The 22573-nt window shown below is 37.0% G+C and overlaps 1 protein-coding gene across 1 annotated transcript in view; it reads right to left on the reverse strand.

Moving 5' to 3' along the window:
• Window positions 1-713: 713 nt before the first annotated feature.
• The window catches only part of LOC140137538 (stomatin-2-like), a 30708-nt gene continuing 8848 nt past the window's right edge, over window positions 714-22573 (reverse strand). The window contains exons 3-5 of the mRNA XM_072159251.1: window positions 5099-5171; window positions 2989-3059; window positions 714-2522 (exon numbers count right to left, since the gene is read on the reverse strand). Coding sequence (XP_072015352.1) covers window positions 2992-3059; window positions 5099-5171 — 141 coding nt within the window. The 3' untranslated portion in view covers window positions 714-2522; window positions 2989-2991. The remainder of the gene's footprint in view (window positions 2523-2988; window positions 3060-5098; window positions 5172-22573) is intronic.

A 22573-nucleotide genomic window follows, 5' to 3' on the forward strand; every position in this document is an offset into this window, starting at 1 on the left:
AAAATATATATAAAAGACACAAAATTTGAATGAGGAGATGCTCAAAAGGCCTGAAACTAGCACCCCCTTACACTGCCCTAAGTTACAACATACAATCACACAAATTTAACAAATAAAAGAAAAAAGAAAGAGAAGAACATGCAAAGAATGTAAATATTTATAACATTTTAATAAATAGACATAAATAGACATTCCACAGTTCACACAAGAAATTGATAGTTGGGTGGAGATGGGGGGGGATGGGTGAGGTCATTTAATAATACCTTGGATATTAGATGTAATTTTTTTATTAGACTTTTCTTTATTTGCAACCTAAAATGGTTTGCTGATTTTGGCATCTTTATTTATCACTAATATTCCACTTCTTTGTAAGAAATACTTGGAGAAGATTTTTATACTGAAAAAAGGCACTTAAAATCATTTCGAATAGTCATTTTTTTATGTCACTCTGTTCCTATTTAAAAAAATTATGAACTACTTAACGTTCATGACACATATCATAAGCATATTTATGTGTAAACATTTCTCAAATCAGCTATCTGTAGCATTCAACAGCTATTTCATGCAGCAGATAAATCGACATTAAGTATCACACAAGAAATGTCGACGACTGTATGTCATACAAGTACAAAAACTTAAGTATGAGTCTGACCTCTCAGATGGGGTGTTTGGTACCAGTGGGGGTGGGGGGGGGGGGGGGCAAAGCACCCGGGGGGTCACTGCTACTGTGGCCTGTACACCATCCGCGATAATCAACTTTTCAAAAGCACCATAAACAAGGATTTAACCCTTGGCTAAAACGATACCCTAAACATGGATTTTATTCCTAACATCAAATTTCATACCCTAAATTTCATTTCCGCGTATTTAGCAATTGCAATTTTGCTACCCTTTCTTCCAATTTTTTCATGTTTTTGACACCCTAAACACGATACGCGCGTATCGTGCTTACCCACGAAAAACGACCCTTTTTACGCGTTTTCATTATCGCGGATGGTGTACAGGCCACAATGGGAGTGACCCCCCTGGGGAAAAGCTGCACTGCTACCAGAGATAGTTGACATCATGGGCTACACAAAAATAGCAATTGAACCGGAGTAGCTTTTGTCGGGAAATGTCATTGAACATTACACAGGGTCAAATTTCAAAGTTGCTCAAATTCTGTTGAAAACCATTGCAATGTATTGCTCTTGTCACAAGGATTCAGAAAATGTATAGTTCGACCCCAGAGGATGATTTAAGGAAGCCCCATCATGCACTGTAAAAGTGTTATCACGAGAGTTTCAACTGCCACTTTACTTTTCAAATCCCATTGAATTCTGTGCAAAAGATGTTGTTTTAGAATTGCGTGTGTGTTATTATTACTTGGTCGATTTCAGAACAAAAGTGATGTATGCATGAAGGATAAATCACACCTTCTGTAGATAACATAAAATGTGAAATCGACCAACATTTTAAATGTGTTTTTATTGTAAATATATCAGTCCAAATTCAAATTTAACCGTGCACGTCTATGCAGTGTTCGAGCAGTGGTGTCATGTTCACACTCCCACAGCAGTGCTAACCGTAAGTTGACCCCAGTGGAGCGCTGGGTAGTGCTTAAATCATCCTCTGGTTCAACCGTCTGTTCTGTGGGGTGCTCTGATTTTGCCAAAAGAGGTGTCAAATTGTTCGTTTTCATAAAACAATTCAAATAAGGATAGGATTGCACCATCTAGAATGTTTCATTACCTAGGTAACACAGCAAAATAGATCAAGTACCATTGAGGAACAATTTGAGCAACTTTGAAAAGTTCGATGACCTTTTCCCGCCAAAAGTTACTCCGGTTCAATTGCTATAAGACATTTTCAAAATTTTCCCTGATACTTCTATCATTAACATTTTTTTAAATAGAGAAGGTATCATTGATACATTTTTGTTTTTGTCTAAACTCACCCGGAGTCAGATAATTACATATGTTGGTACATTAATGTTTTCTATTGTTTAATCATCTTTGTTGTTATTTTGAAATCTAATAGGATTGAACATCATTTTATCATACTTTTCTATTTGGATATCCGAAATTGAATCTGTAATTTCTTCAGAGTCACTCATAACTTCGCCATCTGAATCATCTATCATTTATATAGTCTTATTTTTGACATTGGCATTTGAACATTTAGTACATACATCAGGGGTAGATATAAAGGAGCAATAATCAGCCGGCATTTTTGGGACAGCTGGCCCAAGGGCAAATCCACTGGGCCAGATTTGTTGTTAATATTATAACATGTCATCAATTCATAATTATGTCAAAATACCAACTGGCCCACTGGGCCATCCAGATGGAAATTCTCCTGACCTAACGAGAAAACTACTGGCCATTGGCTAAATCGACTACATATTCATTTGTTTTCAATACAGATATGGCTTTATGACTTATTAGATTCACCAAACTTCCGTGTATATGATTTTTACGGCAAAGTTTTGGCACCCAACTGCCAGTCATTATAGTACCATAAAGTCTTCAATCTTCTGTTTACTGCAAAAAAGGAAAAAATAATAACAAAGGAAATTTAGGATGTTAAATTATGAACTATAGCTGATGTGCAACGTTTATGGGGGTGTGGGGGGGGGGGGGTGGGTCCGTCCAAAATGTGTACCTAATAATGGACCTTCTCCTTATGTAAATGTAATAAATATATCAAAAGTCCTTACCCCTTAAAATACCAAAAAGGCTTAAAATTGTAAATATCAGGGCAGCCAGCATCCCACAATGGGAGGCAAGAGGGGGTCTTGTAGATTTCAAATGGAGTCACCCATTCATGTAACCATGGTAACCCCCTGAAATTGACACTCCCTGTATGGGATATTTATAAGGTCATATGGGGTGTATGAATATCAACTGGAATAATCCATTACACATTCCTCTAGTCTTCCCCACCATACCTTTCACTTATCTAATTGGTGTAGCTTTGTAGCTCTTGGTTTCATTTAATTAGACTTACCGCTTAAGGGGGTGTTGTCTGCAAGTCTACCTTGGTGTAGCTTTCAATACAAGGCAGAAGAAAGACTATACCTGAAATCAAACAAACAAACAAAAACATCAATTAAATTTGGGTGACCTGATCAACAGCCTCATCCCCCCACTTTTCAAAGTTGATCTAATGTTTTCAAAAACATACCAATGTATCGCTCTCATCATAAGGATTCTGAAAAAGAATAACTTGATGTGTCTCCGACATACAGTTCTTGATTTATAGGCAAAAAGGTCAAAGGTCAAATTTTGGAGCCCACAGGTGTTTACAATAATGAAGCCTGCTCCAATTTTAATCCAACTGGTCTCAAAATTGTTCCTTTGGTAAAAATAAATCAAAATGAGAAAAGCTCCATTGTTTTGGACGTTTTGTCACATAGTAACAACACAAAATAGGTCAAAGTCAACACGGTTCAATGGAATATGTACTCTTTGAAATGTTACCAAGGTAACAAACCACCTGAAATATGGCAAACTATTCTTTTTAAAAATGAACAATATGTCTCTTTGCAGTAGCTGGTCATATACATGATTGAGTGAGTATGTCCCTTCATCGCGGTTGATAACGTTGGCCCCCCGTTTCCTGATCCACATGGCTTCTCTGATCCATCTAGTTTGCTTGCAAGAGTCTTTGTCAATTACTTTGGCTCCATCCCAATCAATAGGGATAGTAAATGAAGGGACATACTCACTCAATCATGTATATGACCAGCTACTGCAAAGAACTGTGCACTCTGGAGATGAGAGTAGGAGTGTTGCTGGTTCATCACATTACTGATGAAGTCTTCCATAGGAAGATGAAACGTCTAAAAACGTGAGTAATCAAGTGGATTTGTAAAGCACAATTGACCAATAATTGATTTCAAACAATCCTGATGAACTTATTCAAAGATGTTTTTACATGTGAAAATTTCAAAGAAAAAATTTGGTAAAATCATGAGAAAAAAGCTGTTGAATTCTGCACCTTGAAAATTAATTTTTAGCAAATTGTATCCAAAAGTTGTAGAAACATTAGGAATGAAGTAAAACAGTCAATTTAAGGAAGAAATTAACTTATATTTATCAAAAATGGCAAAAAAATGAAAAAAAGTTGATTTAAATCAGTGATTTAAAAAAAAATCAAGTGATTATAAATCGCGATTTAAATCAATTATTTAACCCTGCTAAACATGGGTTGATAGTTAAAGAAATTGGTGGGGTAAGGGTGCAACACTTTGATCTGAAGAGACAGGTGAAGTGATGTAGCATTTAATATTGGCATGGGGGGGGGGGTACGTGCCCCCATGCACTTGATTTGAAAATTTATAAAAACAATCCCATAGTAAAATCATGTTGCCGTACCAGGTAAATCTGGCCCTGGTGACAAGTTCAGCAGAATTATGATTATATTGTAATTTTTAATATTATTTTGAATATGTTTGTCTGCATATTTCTTTTTTAATTGCCATGGTTTTATACTGTAGGCTAGTAATCTATTTTTGCCCTTAATTAATGGTTGCAAAAATGATATTAACTCTCTCCACACTGCAGACCGACAAGTTTCAAATAATGAAATGGAATCAGCATGAAAAATGCATTAAAATGAGTACAAACAAGCCCAGTATTGGTTCAGTGGTTCTTGAGATAGCTCTTGATATTTTGAGAAAATATCCCAAAACTTGTGAGACTTTTCATTATCCAAATCAATATATTATTGAAAAATAACACTTTGATGTTTTGCACACGTTCATTCTACAAATCATATACTTGAAAACTTGCTTGATTTATTGTTAATGAGTTATGTACGTTTTACTAAAGTGATGTTGTTTCAGCCCTCTTTACAACATAACTCAAGAACCACGGTGCCTACAATAAAGTATGTGATATTTGAATTCTTCTACACACTCGCTATGAAATGATCAATGCAAATTTTGCCAAAGCTCACTACCATTCACAAGAATAGATGTTGTGAACTACCAAATCGGAACAGTGTAAAATTAATAGTTGCTAACCTTAATATAAAAAATACACAGTGGCATCCATAGATATATCACATTTTGCATATAAACTCTACATATTCTATATATTCTTGTTCAACTCACCCGGTCCTTTAGGACCTCCAGGCTTTAATCTACCATGTCTGTATATTACAGCACGTTCATGTTGTTGCAACACCTAAAATAAAAACACAAAAAATAATTATCATATATTATGCAAGGAAACTAAGTCAAGAAACTCATTAAATTTTAAAATACTGAAAAAAAGCCAGAACTTTATCAAATTACAATAGTCAGTGCAATTATCATTCTTGAAAATTGTTCAATATTGATAATAGTGCTGAATATTTTAATTTAAAAAAAAATTAAAGCCATTATGAGACGCCAGTAAGAATCCAACCACACGAACCTATCACTCCATCTGGCCCCTCCCTAGATACAAGATATTTTATTTTCCCATAATTCACATGAAATCACACAAGTATAAATTTTAAAAAACAAAGGCAATATCAAACAAACGACTTATGGAGGGGATGACCAGAAGGCCAGTAAGGCCAGAGGAAGTCACCCCCTTAACATAGAAATGTTACCATCAAAAGAAGTAAAAACTAGAAACCGCCGTTCCATAGAACGGGTACAAGCCGACTCTTGAACTTTGACCCCTATAACTTGACCCTGGGTCACGGATGGGGTCAACTGCTCGTGCATTGTGCTTAGGATGTCATAAGAAATATTCCTGGTGAATTTTAGCTTAATCGGAACTTATACATGGATTTTTGATTTTTTTAAATTTTTGATTGACCTTTTGACCCCTAAGTGACCTTTGACCTCAATGAAAAAAAACCCTTATGTACACCAACAAAATGCATTGTTCCAATTTTAATTAAAAAATTCTACTATGTTTAGTTGTTGAGATAAAAATTCTTGAAGTTATTTAGCTAAAAACAAAAAGTGACCCCTTAATGACCTTTGACCCCCAAAATAAAAATACCATGCATACATCAGGTAACACTGATTCATGTATGATGGTTATATTACTCTGGTTTGTTTACATTTTGAGATAAAATTTTTTTGAACATTTTGGTTTTTGACCGGAAGTAACCCCTTAATGACCTTTGACCCCAAAACTGTAGGCATCCTAAAGACCCTGGCTAGTAGCAATGCATGTGTGCTAATGACAACACTCTGCTATGTAATTTGTAAACACCGTGATTTTTTGAATATTTTTAGCTTTCAGACCGAAAATGACCCCCTTAATGACCTTTGACCTCAATTCTTTTTAACAGGTTTTAAGCACTACCACATGTTGATTCGTATGCATGAGTCACATGATCATTGCATGTAATTTGTGGAAGGAGTAGCATTTTTTGTGAAATCACATTTTTCACCATTATAGCTAGGTCAAACGTCACAGCAACGTCAAAGTCAAATGGAAGGTTTGGCCTAGCCCAGTGGTCTGTTGGGTCAAGCTTGGTTGAAATCTGTCAATCCCTTGCGGAGCTAGATGCAGTTGATTGGTTGCCAGAAGAAGAAAGAAAGAACTAGATCTGGTTACAGATCTGGACCTAGCTGGGGCCGGAAATGCCAGTCTTAACTTAAAGTTTGACCTTTGACCGGCTATTATGGACATCTCACACCATTAATGGTGCATCACTCTAGCATGTAGGGGCTTTATCCGTCTTCCATAGGCTGAGATACAGCTACTTTTCCGTAATTTTAAATATTTTTTTGCAAATTTGACGTTTTGACCTCCTTAATGACCTTTGACCCCGATATAAAAAAAACCTCATATACACCGAGAAAATGCATTGTTACAATTTAAATTAAAAAAATCTACTATGCTTAATTATGGAGATAAAAATTCTTGGAAGTTATTTAGCTTAAAACCGGAAATGACGTCTAAATGACATTTGACCAAAAAAATAAAAATACCGTGCATACATCGGGTAACACTAATGCATATGTGAAATTTATGTCACTCTGGTCTGGTTACGTTTTGAGATATAAAAAAATGAACATATTTGATGATTTTTGGTTTTTGACCGGAAGCGACCCCTTAATGACCTTTGACCCCGAAACTGTAGACACCCCAAAGACCCTGGTTGGTAGCGATGCATGTGTGCTAATGACAATACTCTGCTATGTAATTTGTAAAGACAGTGATTTTTTGAATATTTTTAGCTTTCAGACCGGAAATGACCCCTTTAATGACCTTTGACCCAAATTCTGTGAATAATTTATAGGCACTGGATATAGCTGATGCATATGTGCAAGTGACGTCATTGTATGATGTAACATGTAGGAGAAGAAGCATTTTGAAGATATTTGGTTTTATACCGGAAATGACCCCTTAATGACCTTTGACCCCAAATTTGTGAACATTTTATAGACACTGGATATAGCCGATGCATATGTGCAAGTGACGTCATTGTAGGATGTAACAACATAGGAGAAGAAGCATTTTGAAATTTGTTGCCAGAAGAAAGAAGCAGAAAGAAGAAGAACTAGATCTGGTTACAGATCTGGACCTAGCCGGAGCCGGAAATGCCAGTGTTAAAGTTTATGGACATCTCATACCATTAATGGTGCATCACTGTAGCATGTAGGGGCTTTATCCGTCTTCCATAGGCTGAGATACAGTTACTTTTCCGTAATTTTAAACATTTTTTGCAAATTTGACGTTTTGACCTCCTTAATGACCTTTGACCCCAATACAAAAAAACCCTCATATACACCACGTAAATGCATTGTTACAGTTTAAATTTAAAAAATCTACTATGCTTAGTTATGGAGATAAAAATTCTTGAAGTTATTTAGCTTAAAACCGGAAATGACGTCTAAATGACCTTTGACCAAAAAAATAAAAATACTGTGCACACATCGGTAGCACTAATGCATATATGAAGTTTATGCAACTCTGGTCTGGTTACGTTTTGAGATTTTAAAAATGAACATATTTGATGATTTTTGGTTTTGACTGGAAGCGACCCCTTAATGACCTTTGACCCCAAAACTGTAGACACCCCAACGATCCTGGTTGGTAGCAATGCATGTGTGCTAATGACAACAATCTGCTATGTAATTTGTAAAAACAGTGATTTTTGAATATTTTTAGCTTTCAGACCGGAAATGACCCCTTAATGACCTTTTGACCCAAATTCTGTGAATAATTTATAGGCACTGGATATAGCCGATGCATATGTGCAAGTGACGTCATTGTAGGATGTAACATGTAGGAGAAGAAGCAGTTTGAAGATATTTGGTTTTATACCGAAATGACCCCTTAATGACCTTTTGATCTCAAATTTGTGAATAGCCTATAGACACTGGATATAGCCGATGCATATGTGCAAGTGACGTCATTGTAGGATGTAACATGTAGGAGAAGAAGCATTTTGAAATTTGTTGCCAGAAGAAAGAAGAAAGCAGAAAGAACTAGATCTGGTTACAGATCTGGACCTAGCCGGGGCCGGAAATGCCAGTCTTAACTTAAAGTTTGACCTTTGACCGGATATTATGGACATCTCATACCATTATTGGTGCATCACTGTAGCATGTAGGGGCTTTATCCGTCTTCCATAGGCTGAGATACAGCTACTTTTCCGTAATTTTAAACATTTTTTGCAAATTTGACGTTTTGACCTCCTTAATGACCTTTGACCCCACTATAAAAAAAACCCTCATATACACCGAGCAAATGCATTGTTACGTTTAAATTAAAAAAAATCTACTATGCTTAGTTATAGAGATAAAAATTCTTAAAGTTATTTAGCTTAAAACCGGAAATGACGTCTAAATGACCTTTGACCTAAGAAATAAAAATACCGTGCATACATCGGGTATCACTTATACATATATGAAATGTATGTCACTCTGGTCTGGTTAGGTTTTGAGATTTAAAAAAATGTACATATTTTATGATTTTTGGTTTTTGACCGGAAGCGACCCCTTAATGACCTTTGACCCCAAAACTGTAGACACCGTAAAGACCCTGGTTGGTAGCAATGCATGTGTGCTAATGACAACACTCTGCTATGTAATTTGTAAAGACAGTGATTTTTTGAATATTTTTAGCTTTCAGACCGGAAATGACCCCTTAATGACCTTTGACCCAAATTCTGTGAATAATTTATAGGCACTGGATATAGCTGATGCATATGTGCAAGTGACGTCATTATATGATGTAACATGTAGGAGAAGAAGCATTTTGAAGATATTTGGTTTTATACCGGAAATGACCCCTTAATGACCTTTGACCCCAAATTTGTGAATATCTTATAGACACTGGATATAGCCGATGCATATGTGCAAGTGACGTCATTGTAGGATGTAACATGTAAGAGAAGAAGCATTTTGAAATTTGTTGCCAGAAGAAAGAAGCAGAAGAAGAAAGAAGAAAGATCCGATAGCATCACAAGACCTAGCCGGTGTCCCGGCTAGGTAAAGATCCGATAGCATCACAAGACCTAGCCGGTGTCCCGGCTAGGTAAAGATCCGATAGCATCACAAGACCTAGCCGGTGTCCCGGCTAGGTAACTAGATCTGGTTACAGATCTGGACCTAGCTGGGGCCGGAAATGCCAGTCTTAACTTAAAGTTTGACCTTTGACCGGCTATTATGGACATCTCACACCATTAATGGTGCATCACTGTAGCATGTAGGGGCTTTATCCGCCTTCCATAGGCTGAGATACAGCTACTTTTCCGTAATTTTGCAAATTTGACGTTTTGACCTCCTTAATGACCTTTGACCAAAAAAAAAAAAAAACCTTATATACACCGAGAAAATGTATTGTTACAGTTTAAATTAAAAAAATCTGCTATGCTTAGTTATAGAGATAAAAATTCTTGAAGTTATTTAGTTTCAAACCGGAAATGACGTCTAAATGACCTTCGACCAAAATAATAAAAATACCGTGCATACATCGAGTAACACTAATGCATATATGAAGTTTATGTTACCCTGGTCTGGTTACGTTTTGAGATTAAAAAAAAATAACATATTTGATGATTTTTGGTTTTTGTCCTGTAGAGACTCCTTAATGACCTTTGACCCCAAATTTGTAGACATCCCAAAGACCCTGGTTAGTAGCAATGCATGTGTGCTAATGACAACATTCTGCTATGTAATTTGTAAAAACAGTGATTTTTTGAATATTTTTAGCTTTCAGACCGGAAATGACCCCTTAATGACCTTTGACCCAAAATCGGAGAATAAGTTTTGTGTACCTGTAATAGCCGATGCATATGTGTAACTGACATCATCGTACTATGTAATTTGTGGCAGAAGAAGCATTTTGAAGATATTTGGTTTTATACCGGAAATGACCCCTTAATGACCTTTGACCCCAAATTTGTGAACATCCTATAGACACTGGATATAGCCGATGCATATGTGCAAGTGATGGCATTTTAGGATGTAACATGTAAGAGAAGAAGCATTTTGAAATGTGTTGCCAGAAGAAGAAGCAGAAAGAAGCAGAAGAAAGATCCGATAGCATCACAAGACCTAGCCGGTGTCCCGGCTAGGTAACTAGATCTGGTTACAGATCTGGACCTAGCCGGAGCCGGAAATGCCAGTCTTAAAGTTTATGGACATCTCACACCGTTAATGGTGCATCACTGTAGCATGTAGGGGCTTTATCCGTCTTCCAAAGGCAGAGATACAGCTACTTTTCCGTAATTTTAAACATTTTTTTGCAAATTTGACGTTTTAACCTCCTTAATGACCTTTGACCCCAATATAAAAAAAAACTCATATATACCACGAAAATGCATTGTTACAGTTTAAATTAAAACAATCTACTATGCTTAGTTATGGAGATAAAAATTCTTGAAGTTATTTAGCTTAAAACCGGAAATGACGTATAAATGACCTTTGACCAAAAAATAAAAATACCGTGCATACATCGGGTAACACTAATCCATATATGAAGTTTATGTCACTCTGGTCTGGTTACATTTTGAGATAAAAAATGAACATATTTGATGATTTTTGGTTTTTGACCGGAAGCGACCCCTTAATGACCTTTGACCCCAAAACTGTAGACACCCCAAAGACCCTGGTTGGTAGCAATGCATGTGTGCTAATGACAACACTCTGCTATGTAATTTGTAAAAACAGTGATTTTTTGAATATTTTTAGCTTTCAGACCGAAATGACCCCTTAATGACCTTTTGACCCAAAATCGGAGAATAACTTTTGTGTACCTGTAATAGCCGATGCATATGTGTAAGTGACATCATCGTACTATGTAATTTGTGGCAGAAGAAGCATTTTGAAGATATTTGGTTTTATACCGGAAATGACCCCTTAATGACTTTTGACCCTAAATTTGTGAACATCTTATAGACACTGGATATAGCCGATGCATATGTGCAAGTGACGTCATTGTAGGATGTAACATGTAAGAGAAGAAGCATTTTGAAATTTGTTGCCAGAAGAAGAAAGAAGAAGAACTAGATCTGGTTACAGATCTGGACCTAGCCGGGGCCGAAAATGCCAGTCTTAACTTAAAGTTTGACCTTTGACCGGCTATTATGGACATCTCACACCATTAATGGTGCATCACTGTAGCATGTAGGGGCTTTATCCGTCTTCCATAGGCTGAGATACAGCTACTTTTCCGTAATTTTAAACATTTTTGCAAATTTGACGTTTTGACCTCCTTAATGACCTTTAACCCCAATATTAAAAAAAACCTCATTTACACCGAGAAAATGCATTGTTACAGTTTAAATTAAAAAAATCTACTATGTTTAGTTATGGAGATAAAATTTTGAAGTTATTTAGCTTAAAACCGGAAATGACGTCTAAATGACCTTTGACCAAAAAAATAAAAATACTGTGCATACATCGGGTAACACTAATGCATATATGAAGTTTATGTCACTCTGGTCTGGTTACGTTTTGAGATAAAAAAATGAACATATTTGATGATTTTTGGGTTTTGACCGAAGCGACCCCTTAATGACCTTTTGACCCCAAAACTGTAGACACCCCAAAGACCCTGGTTAGTAGCAATGCATGTGTGCTAATGACAGCACTCTGCTATGTAATTTGTAAAAACAGTGATTTTTTGAATATTTTTAGCTCTCAGACCAGAAATGACCCCTTAATGACCTTTGACCCAAATTCTGTGAATAAATTATAGACACCGACGAAAGTCAAGTCACATGACCTAAGCATGTCACCATCACATGTTATTTGTGGAAGAAGAAGCATTTTAGAGTAAAATCACATTTTGCCATTGTGAGCAGGTCAAAGGTCAAATGGAGTTCAATGTCATGTCACATGTGGGGACATGGTCAGTGGTGTTTGTGACCAAGTATGGTCAAAACCTGTCAAAGCATAACAGAGCTAGGGCGAAACGTGGCAAGTCACGCACGTGTTGCCAGAAAGAAGAAAGATCCGATAGCATCACAAGACCTAGCCGGTGTCCCGGCTAGGTAACTAGATCTGGTTACAGATCTGGACCTAGCCGGGGCCGGAAATGCCAGTCTTAACTTAAAGTTTGACCTTTGACCGGCTATTATTGACATCTCACATCATTAATGGTGCATCACTGTAGCATGTAGGGGCTTTATCCGTCTTCCATAGGCTGAGATACAGCTACTTTTAAGTAATTTTAAATATTTTTTGCAAATTTGACGTTTTGACCTCCTTAATGACCTTTGACCCCAATATAAAAAAACCTCATATACACCGAGAAAATGCATTGTTACAGTTTAAATTAAAAAATCTACTATGCTTAATTATGGAGATAAAATTTTGAAGTTATTTAGCTTAAAACCGGAAATGACCCCTTAATGACCTTTGACCCCTTATCTGTGAACACCCTATAGACACCGACCAAAGTCAAGTCACATGATCTAAGCATGTCACCATCACATGTAATTTGTGGAAGAAGAAGCATTTTGAAGATATTTGGTTTTATACCGGAAATGACCCCTTAATGACCTTTGACCCCAAATCTGTGAACACCCTATAGACACTGGATATAGACGATGCATATGTGCAAGTGACATCATTGTAGGATGTAACATGTAAGGGAAGAAGCATTTTGAAATTTGTTGCCAGAAGAAAGAAAGATCCGGTAGCATTTCAAGACCTAGCCGGTGTCCCGGCTAGGTAACTAGATCTGGTTACAGATCTGGACCTAGCCGGAGCCGGAAATGCCAGTCTTAAAGTTTATGGACACCATTAATGGTGCATCACTGTTGCATGTAGGGCTTTATCCGTCTTCCATAGGCTGAGATATAGCTACTTTTCCGCAATTTTAAAATTTTTTTGCAAATTTGACGTTTTGACCTCCTTAATGACCTTAGACACCAAAACAAAAAAACCACATGTACACCACGCAAATGCATTGTTACAGTTTAAATTAAAAAAATCTACTATGCTTAGTTATGGAGATAAAAATTCTTGAAGTAATTTAGCTTAAAACCGGAAATGACGTCTAAATGACCTTTGACCCAAAAATTAAAATACCGTGCACACATCGGGTAACACTAATGCATATATGAAGTTTATGCAACTCTGGTCTGGTTACGTTTTGAGATATAAAAAAATGAACATATTTGATGATTTTTGGTTTTTTACCGGAAGCGACCCCTTAATGACCTTTGACCCCAAAACTGTAGACACCCCAAAGACCCTAGTTGGTAGCAATGCATGTGTGCTAATGACAACACTCTGCTATGTAATTTGTAAAAACAGTGATTTTTTGAATATTTTTAGCTTTCAGACCGGAAATGACCCCTTAATGACCTTTGACCCAAATTCTGTGAATAATTTATAAGCACTGGATATAGCCGATACATATGTGTAAGTGACGTCATTGTAGGATGTAACATGTAGGAGAAGAAGCATTTTGAAGATATTTGGTTTTATATCGGAAATGACCCTTAATGACCTTTTGACCCCAAATTTGTGAATATCCTATAGACACTGGATATAGCCGATGCATATGTGCAAGTGACGTCATTGTAGGATGTAACATGTAGGAGAAGAAGCATTTTGAAATTTGTTGCCAGAAGAAAGAAAGAACTAGATCTGGTTACAGATCTGGACCTAGCCGGGGCCGGAAATGCCAGTCTTAACTTAAAGTTTCACCTTTGACCGGCTATTATGGACATCTCACACCATTAATGGTGCATCACTGTAGCATGTAGGGGCTTTATCCGTCTTCCATATGCTGAGATACAGCTACTTTTCCGTAATTTTAAACATTTTTTTTCATTTTTTACGTTTTGACCTCCTTAATGACCTTTGACCCCAATATAAAAAAAAAAAATCTCATATACACCGAGAAAATGCATTGTTACAGTTTAAATTTAAAAAATCTACTATGCTTAGTTATGGAGATAAAAATTCTTTAAGTTATTAAGCTTAAAACCGGAAATGACGTCTAAATGACCTTTGACCAAAAAAATAAAAATACTGTGCATACATCGGGTAACACTAATGCATATATGAAGTTTATATTACTCTGGTCTGGTTACGTTTTGAGATTTTAAAAAATGAACATATTTGATGATTTTTGGTTTTTGACCGGAAGTGACCCCTTAATGACCTTTGACCCCGAAACTGTAGACACCCCAAAGACCCTGGTTAGTAGCAATGCATGTGTAATGACAACACTCTGCTATGTAATTTGTAAAAACAGTGATTTTTTGAATATTTTTAGCTTTCAGACCGGAAATGACCCCTTAATGACCTTTTGACCCAAATTCTGTGAATAATTTATAGGCACTGGATATAGCCGATGCATATGTGCAAGTGACATCATCGTACTGTGTAATTTGTGGCAGAAGAAGCATTTTGAAGATATTTGGTTTTATACCGGAAATGACCCCTTAATGACCTTTGACCCCAAATTTGTGAATAATAAATAGGCACTGGATATAGCCGATGCATATGTGCAAGTGACGTCATTGTAGGATGTAACATGTAGGAGAAGAAGCATTTTGAAATTTGTTGCCAGAAGAAAGAAGCAGAAAGAAGAAAGAAAGATCCGATAGCATCACAAGACCTAGCCGGTGTCCCGGCTAGGTAAAGAAAGAAGAACTAGATCTGGTTACAGATCTGGACCTAGCCGGGCCGGAAATGCCAGTCTTAACTTAAAGTTTCAGCTTTGACCGGCTAAGCGGCTATTATGGACATCTCACACCATTAATGGTGCATCACTGTAGCATGTAGGGGCTTTATCCGTCTTCAATAGGCTGAGATACAGCTACTTTTCCGTAATTTTAAACATTTTTTTTGCAAATTTGATGTTTTGACCTCCTTAATGACCTTTGACCCCAATATAAAAAAAAATCCTATATACACCGAGAAAATGCATTGTTACAGTTTAAATTAAAAAATCTACTATGCTTAGTTATGGAGATAAAAATTCTTGAAGTTATTTAGCTTAAAACCGGAAATGACGTCTAAATGACCTTTGACCAAAAAATAAAAATACCGTGCATACATCGGGTAACACTAATGCATATATGAAGTTTATATCACTCTGGTCTGGTTACGTTTTGAGATTTAAAAAATGAACATATTTGATGATTTTTGGTTTTGACCGGAAGTGACCCCTTAATGACCTTTGACCCCAAAACTGTAGACACCCCAAAGACCCTGGTTGGTAGCAATGCATGTGTGCTAATGACAACACTCTGCTATGTAATTTGTAAAAGCAGTGATTTTTTGAATATTTTAGCTTTCAGACCGGAAATGACCCCCTTAATGACATTTGACCCAAATTCTGTGAATAACTTATAGGCACTGGATATAGCCGATGCATATGTGTAAGTGACATCATCGTACTATGTAATTTGTGGCAGAAGAAGCATTTTGAAGATATTTCGTTTTATACCGGAAATGACCCCTTAATGACCTTTGACCCCAAATTTGTGAACATCCTATAGACACTGGATATAGCCGATGCATATGTGCAAGTGACGTCATTGTAGGATGTAACATGTAGGAGAAGAAGCATTTTGAATTTGTTGCCAGAAGAAGAAAGAAAGATCCGATAGCATCACAAGACCTAGCCGGTGTCCCGGCTAGGTAAGAAAGATCCGATAGCATCACAAGACCTAGCCGGTGTCCCGGCTAGGTAAGAAACTAGAGTCAACAGACGCTGAATACAAGCCGCAATTTGACCCTATAACTTGACCCCTGGGTTACGGATGGGGTCAACTGCTCTTGCATTGTGCTTAGGATGTCATAAGAAATATTCCTGGTCAATTTCAGCTTAATCGGAACTTATACATGGATTTTGATTTTTTAAAATTTTGATTGACCTTTTGACCCCCTTAATGACCTTTGACCTCAATGAAAAAAAAACTTTATGTACACCGACAAAATGCATTGTTCCAATTTTAATCAAAAAATTCTAACATGTTTAGTTCTTGAGATAAAAATTCTTGAAGTTATTCAGCTAAAAACAGGAAGTGACCCCTTAATGACCTTTGACCCCCAAAATAAAAATACCATGCATACATCAGGGAACACTTATTCATGTATGTTGGTTATATTATTCTGGTCTGTTTACATTTTGAGATAAAATTTTTTTAAACATTTTTGATAATTTTGGTTTTTGACCGGAAGTAACCCCTTAATGACCTTTGACCCCAAAACTGTAGGCATCCTAAAGACCCTAGCTAGTAGTGATGCATGTGTGCTAATGGCGACTTTCTGCTATGTAATTTGTAAAGACAGTGATTTTTTGAATATTTTTTAGACTTTGACCGGAAATGACCCCTTAATGACCTTTGACCCCTTATCTGAGCACACCCTATAGACACCGACTAAAGTCGAGTCACATGGTATAACCATGTTCTCATCGCATGAAATTTGTGGAAGGAGTAGCATTTTTGTGAAATCACACTTTTGACCATTATAGCTAGGTCAAAGGTCACAGCAAGGTCAAAGTCAAATGGAAGGTTTGGCCTAGTCCAGTGGTCATTTGGCTTAAGTATGGTTGAAATCTGTCGAAGCATAAGAGAGCTAGGGCGAAACGTGGCAATTCACGCAAAATGTCACGAGGTTGCCAGAAGAAGAAGAAGAACTAGATCTGGTTACAGATCTGGACCTAGCCGGGGCCGGAAATGCCAGTCTTAAAGTTTGACCTTTGAACGGCTATTATTTGATGTCAGTGATTGATATTATGGACATCTCACACCATTAATGGTGCATCACTGTAGCATGTAGGGCCTACATCCGACTTCCATAGGCTGAGATACAGCTACTTTTCCGTAATTTTAAACATTTTTTTGCAAATTTGATGTTTTGACCTTCTTAATGACCTTTGACCCCAATATAAAAAAAAACCTCATATACACCGAGAAAATACATTGTTACAGTTTAAATAAAAAAATCTACTATGCTTAGTTATGGAGATAAAAATTCTTGAAGTTATTTAGCTTCAAACCGGAAATGACGTCTAAATGACCTTTGACCAAAATAATAAAAATACCGTGCATACATCGAGTAACACTAATGCATATATGAAGTTTATGTCACTCTGGTCTGGTTACGTTTTGAGATAAAAAAAAAGAACATATTTGACGATTTTTGGTTTTTGACCGGAAGTGACCCCTTAATGACCTTTGACCCCAAAACTGTAGACACCCCAAAGACCCTGGTTAGTAGCAATGCATGTGTGCTAATGACAACACTCTGCTATGTATTTTGTAAAAACAGTGATTTTTTGAATATTTTTAGCTTTCAGACCGGAAATGCCCCCTTTAATGACCTTTGACACCATATCTGTGAACACCCTATAGACACCGTTCAAAGTCAAGTCACATGTCCTAAGCATGTTACCATCACATGTAATTTGTGGAAGAAGAAGCATTTTGAACATATTTGGTTTTATACCGGAAATGACCCTTAATGACCTTTTGACCCCAAATCTGTGAACACCCTATAGACACTGGATATAGCCGATGCATATGTGCAAGTGACGTCATTGTAGGATGTAACATGTAAGAGAAGAAGCATTTTGAAATTTGTTGCCAGAAGAAGAAGAAAGAAGAAGAAAGAAGAAAGATCCGATAGCATCACAAGACCTAGCCGGTGTCCTGGCTAGGTAACTAGATCTGGTTACAGATCTGGACCTAGCTGGGGCCGGAAATGCCAGTCTTAACTTAAAGTTTGACCTTTGACCGGCTATTACGGACATCTCACACCATTAATGGTGCTTCACTGTAGCATGTAGGGGCTTTATCCGTCTTCCATAGGCTGAGATACAGCTACTGTTCCGTAATTTTAAAATTTTTTTTTGCAAATTTGACGTTTTGACCTCCTTAATGACCTTTGACCCCAATATAAAAAAACCCGCTCATATACACCGCGAAAATGCATTGTTACAGTTTAAATTAAAAAATCTACTATGCTTAGTTATGGAGATAAAAATTCTTGAAGTTATTTAGCTTAAAACCGAAAATGACGTCTAAATGACCTTTGACAAAAAAAAATAAAAATACCGTGCATACATTGGGTAACACTAATGCATATATGAAGTTTATGTCACTCTGGTCTGTTTACATTTTGAGATAAAATTTTTTTGAACATTTTTTGATAATTTTGGTTTTTGACCGGAAGTAACCCCTTAATGACCTTTTGACCCCAGAACTGTAGGCATCCTAAAGACCCTGGCTAGTAGCGATGCATGTGTGCTAATGGCGACTCTCTGCTATATAATTTGTAAAGACAGTGATTTTTTGAATATTTTTTACACATTTTTCAGACTTTTACCGGAAATGACCCCTTAATGACCTTTGACCTCAATTTTTAAAATAAGTTTTAAGCACTGCCACATGTTGATTCATATGCATGAGTCACATGATCATTGCATGTAATTTGTGGAAAGAGAAGCATTTTTGTGAAATCAACATTTTGACCATAAGGTCAAGGTCAAAGGTCACAGTCAGGTTAAAGTCAAATGTAAGGTTTGGCCTAGTCCAGTGGTCATTTGGTTCAAGTATGGTTGAAATCTGTCAAAGCATAAGAGAGCTAGGGCGAAACGTGGCAAGTCACGCAAAATGTCACGCTTTGTTGCCAGAAGAAGAAAGAAAGATCCGATAGCATCACAAGACCTAGCCGGTGTCCCGGCTAGGTAAGAACTAGATCTGGTTACAGATCTGGACCTAGCCGGGGCCGGAAATGCCAGTCTTTACCTTTGACCTTTGACCGGCTATTATGGACATCTTAAAGTTTGACCTTTGACCGGCTATTATGGACATCTCACACCATTAATGGTGCATCACTGTAGCATGTAGGGGCTTTATCCGTTTTCCATAGGCTGAGATACAGCTACTTTTCCGTAATTTTTGGCAAATTTGACGTTTTGACCTCCTTAATGACATTTGACCCTAATATAAAAAAAACCTTACATACACCAAGAAAATGCATTGTTACAGTTTAAATTAAAATAATCTACTATGCTTATTTATGGAGATAAAAATTCTTGAAGTTATTTAGCTTAAAACCGGAAATGACGTGTAAATGACCTTTGACCAAAAAATAAAACTACCGTGCATACATCGGATAACACTAATGCATATATGAAGTTTATGTCACTCTGGTCTGGTTACGTTTTGAGATATAAAAAAACGAACATATTTGATGATTTTTGGTTTTTGACCAGAAGCGACACCTTAATGACCTTTGACCCCAAAACTGTAGACACCCCAAAGACCATGGTTGGTAGCAATGCATGTATGCTAATGACACCACTCTGCTATGTAATTTGTAAAAACAGTGATTTTTTGAATATTTTAGCTTTCAGACCGGAAATGACCCCTTAATGACCTTTGACCCAAATTCTGTGAACACCCTATAGACACCGACCAAAGTCAAGTCACATGACCTAAGCATGTCACCATCACATGTTATTTGTGGAAGAAGAAGCATTTTAGAGTAAAAATCGCATTTTTGCCATTGTGAGCAGGTCAAAGGTCAAATGGAGTTCAATGTCATGTCACATGTGGGAATATGGTCAGTGGTGTTTGTGACCAAGTATGGTCAAAATCGGTCAAAGCATAACAGAGCTAGGGCGAAAGGTGGCAAGTCACGCACGTGTTGCCAGAAAGAATCAGAAGAAAGATCCGATAGCATCACAAGACCTAGCCGGTGTCCCGGCTAGGTAAAGAATTGAGAAGAGACAGAACAAGCCGACATTCGTCGTCGGCTTGTAAGAAGAAAGATCCGATAGCATCACAAGACCTAGCCGGTGTCCCGGCTAGGTAAAGAAAGAAAGAATTGGAAGAAGACAGAACAAGCCGACGTTCCGTCGTCGGCTTGTAACAAAACAAAGCATAACTAGATCTGGTTACAGATCTGGACCTAGCCGGGGAGCCGGAAATGCCAGTCTTCAAGTTTATGGACATCTCATACCATTAATGGTGCATCACTGTAGCATGTAGGGGCTTTATCCGTCTTCCATAGGCTGAGATATAGCTACTTTCCGTAATTTTAAACATTTTATTTGCAAATTTGACGTTTTGACCTCCTTAATGACCTTTGACCCCAATACAAAAAAACCCTAATATACACCACGAAAATGCATTGTTACAGTTTAAATAAAAAAAATCTGCTATGCTTAGTTTTGGAGATAAAAAATTTTGAAGTTATTTAGCTTTAAACCGGAAATGACGTCTAAATGACCTTTGACCAGAAAAATAAAAATACCATGCTCACATCGGGTAACACTAATGCATATATGAAGTTTATGCAACTGTGGTCTGGTTACGTTTTGAGATAAAAAAAAAATGAACATATTTGATGATTTTTGGTTTTTGACCGGAAGCGACCCCTTAATGACCTTCGACCCCAAAACTGTAGACACCCCAAAGACCCTGGTTGGTAGCAATGCATGTGTGCTAATGACAACACTCTGCTATGTAATTTGTAAAAACAGTGATTTTTTGAATATTTTTAGCTTTCAGACCGGAAATGACCCCTTAATGACCTTTGACCCAAATTCTGTGAATAATTTATAGGCACTGGATATAGCTGATGCATATGTGCAAGTGACGTCATTGTAGGATGTAACATGTAGGAGAAGAAGCACTTTGAAGATATTTGGTTTTATACCGGAAATGACCCCTTAATGACCTTTGACCCCAAATTTGTGAATATCCTATAGACACTGGATATAGCCGATGCATATGTGCAAGTGACGTCATTGTAGGATGTAACATGTAGGAGAAGAAGCATTTTGAAATTTGTTGCCAGAAGAAAGAAGAAAGAAGAAAGAACTAGATCTGGTTACAGATCTGGACCTAGCCGGGGCCGGAAATGCCAGTCTTAACTTAAAGCTTGACATTTGACCGGCTATTATGGACATCTCACACCATTAATGGTGCATCACTGTAGCATGTAGGGGCTTTATCCATCTTCCATAGGCTGAGATACAGCTACTTTTCCGTAATTTTAAAAAATTTTTTGCAAATTTGACGTTTTGACCTCCTTAATGACCTTTGACCCCAATATAAAAAAACCTCATATACACCGAGAAAATGCATTGTTACAGTTTAAATTAAAAAATCTACTATGCTTAGTTATGGAGATAAAAATTCTTGAAGTTATTTAGCTTAAAACCGGAAATGACGTCTAAATGACCTTTGACCAAAAAAATAAAAATACCGTGCATACATCGGGTATCACTAATACATATATGAAATTAATGTCACTCTGGTCTGGTTATGTTTTGAGATATAAAAAATGAACATATTTGATGATTTTTGGTTTTTGACCGGAAGCGACCCTTAATGACCTTTTGACCCCAAAACTGTAGACACCCCAAAGACCCTGGTTGGTAGCAATGCATGTGTGCTAATGACAACACTCTGCTGTGTAATTTGTAAAGACAGTGATTTTTTGAATATATTTAGCTTTCAGACCGGAAATGACCCCCTTAATGACCTTTGACCCAAATTCTGTGAATAATTTATAGGCACTGGATATAGCTGATGCATATGTGCAAGTGACGTCATTGTATGATGTAACATGTAGGAGAAGAAGCATTTTGAAGATATTTGGTTTTATACCGGAAATGACCCCTTAATGACCTTTTGACCCCAAATTTGTGAATATCCTATAGACACTGGATATAGCCGATGCATATGTGCAAGTGACGTCATTGTAGGATGTAACATGTAAGAGAAGAAGCATTTTGAAATTTGTTGCCAGAAGAAAGAAGCAGAAGAAGAAAGAAGAAAGATCCGATAGCATCACAAGACCTAGCCGGTGTCCCGGCTAGGTAACTAGATCTGGTTACAGATCTGGACCTAGCCGGAGCCGGAAATGCCAGTCGTAAAGTTGATGGACATCTCATACCAATAATGGTGCATCACTGTAGCATGTAGGGGCTTTATCCGTCTTCCATAGGCTGAGATATTCTGTCGGTCCGTGTCACGTCACTTCCGGTTGATGATGTTCGAGTGAAAACAAGTCCCTGATTCGATTTTTGTTGATGATTTCTGTCATTGGTGTAATGTAAATTTCGATCGCAAATAGTCAGTGGAATCAAACAACCGTTTCTAAGTCTTTAGAGTGAAAGAAACTTACTTGATTTAC

Source organism: Amphiura filiformis, chromosome 17 (assembly GCF_039555335.1).
Source record: "Amphiura filiformis chromosome 17, Afil_fr2py, whole genome shotgun sequence".
In the NCBI taxonomy this organism is placed as follows: domain Eukaryota; kingdom Metazoa; phylum Echinodermata; class Ophiuroidea; order Amphilepidida; family Amphiuridae; genus Amphiura; species Amphiura filiformis.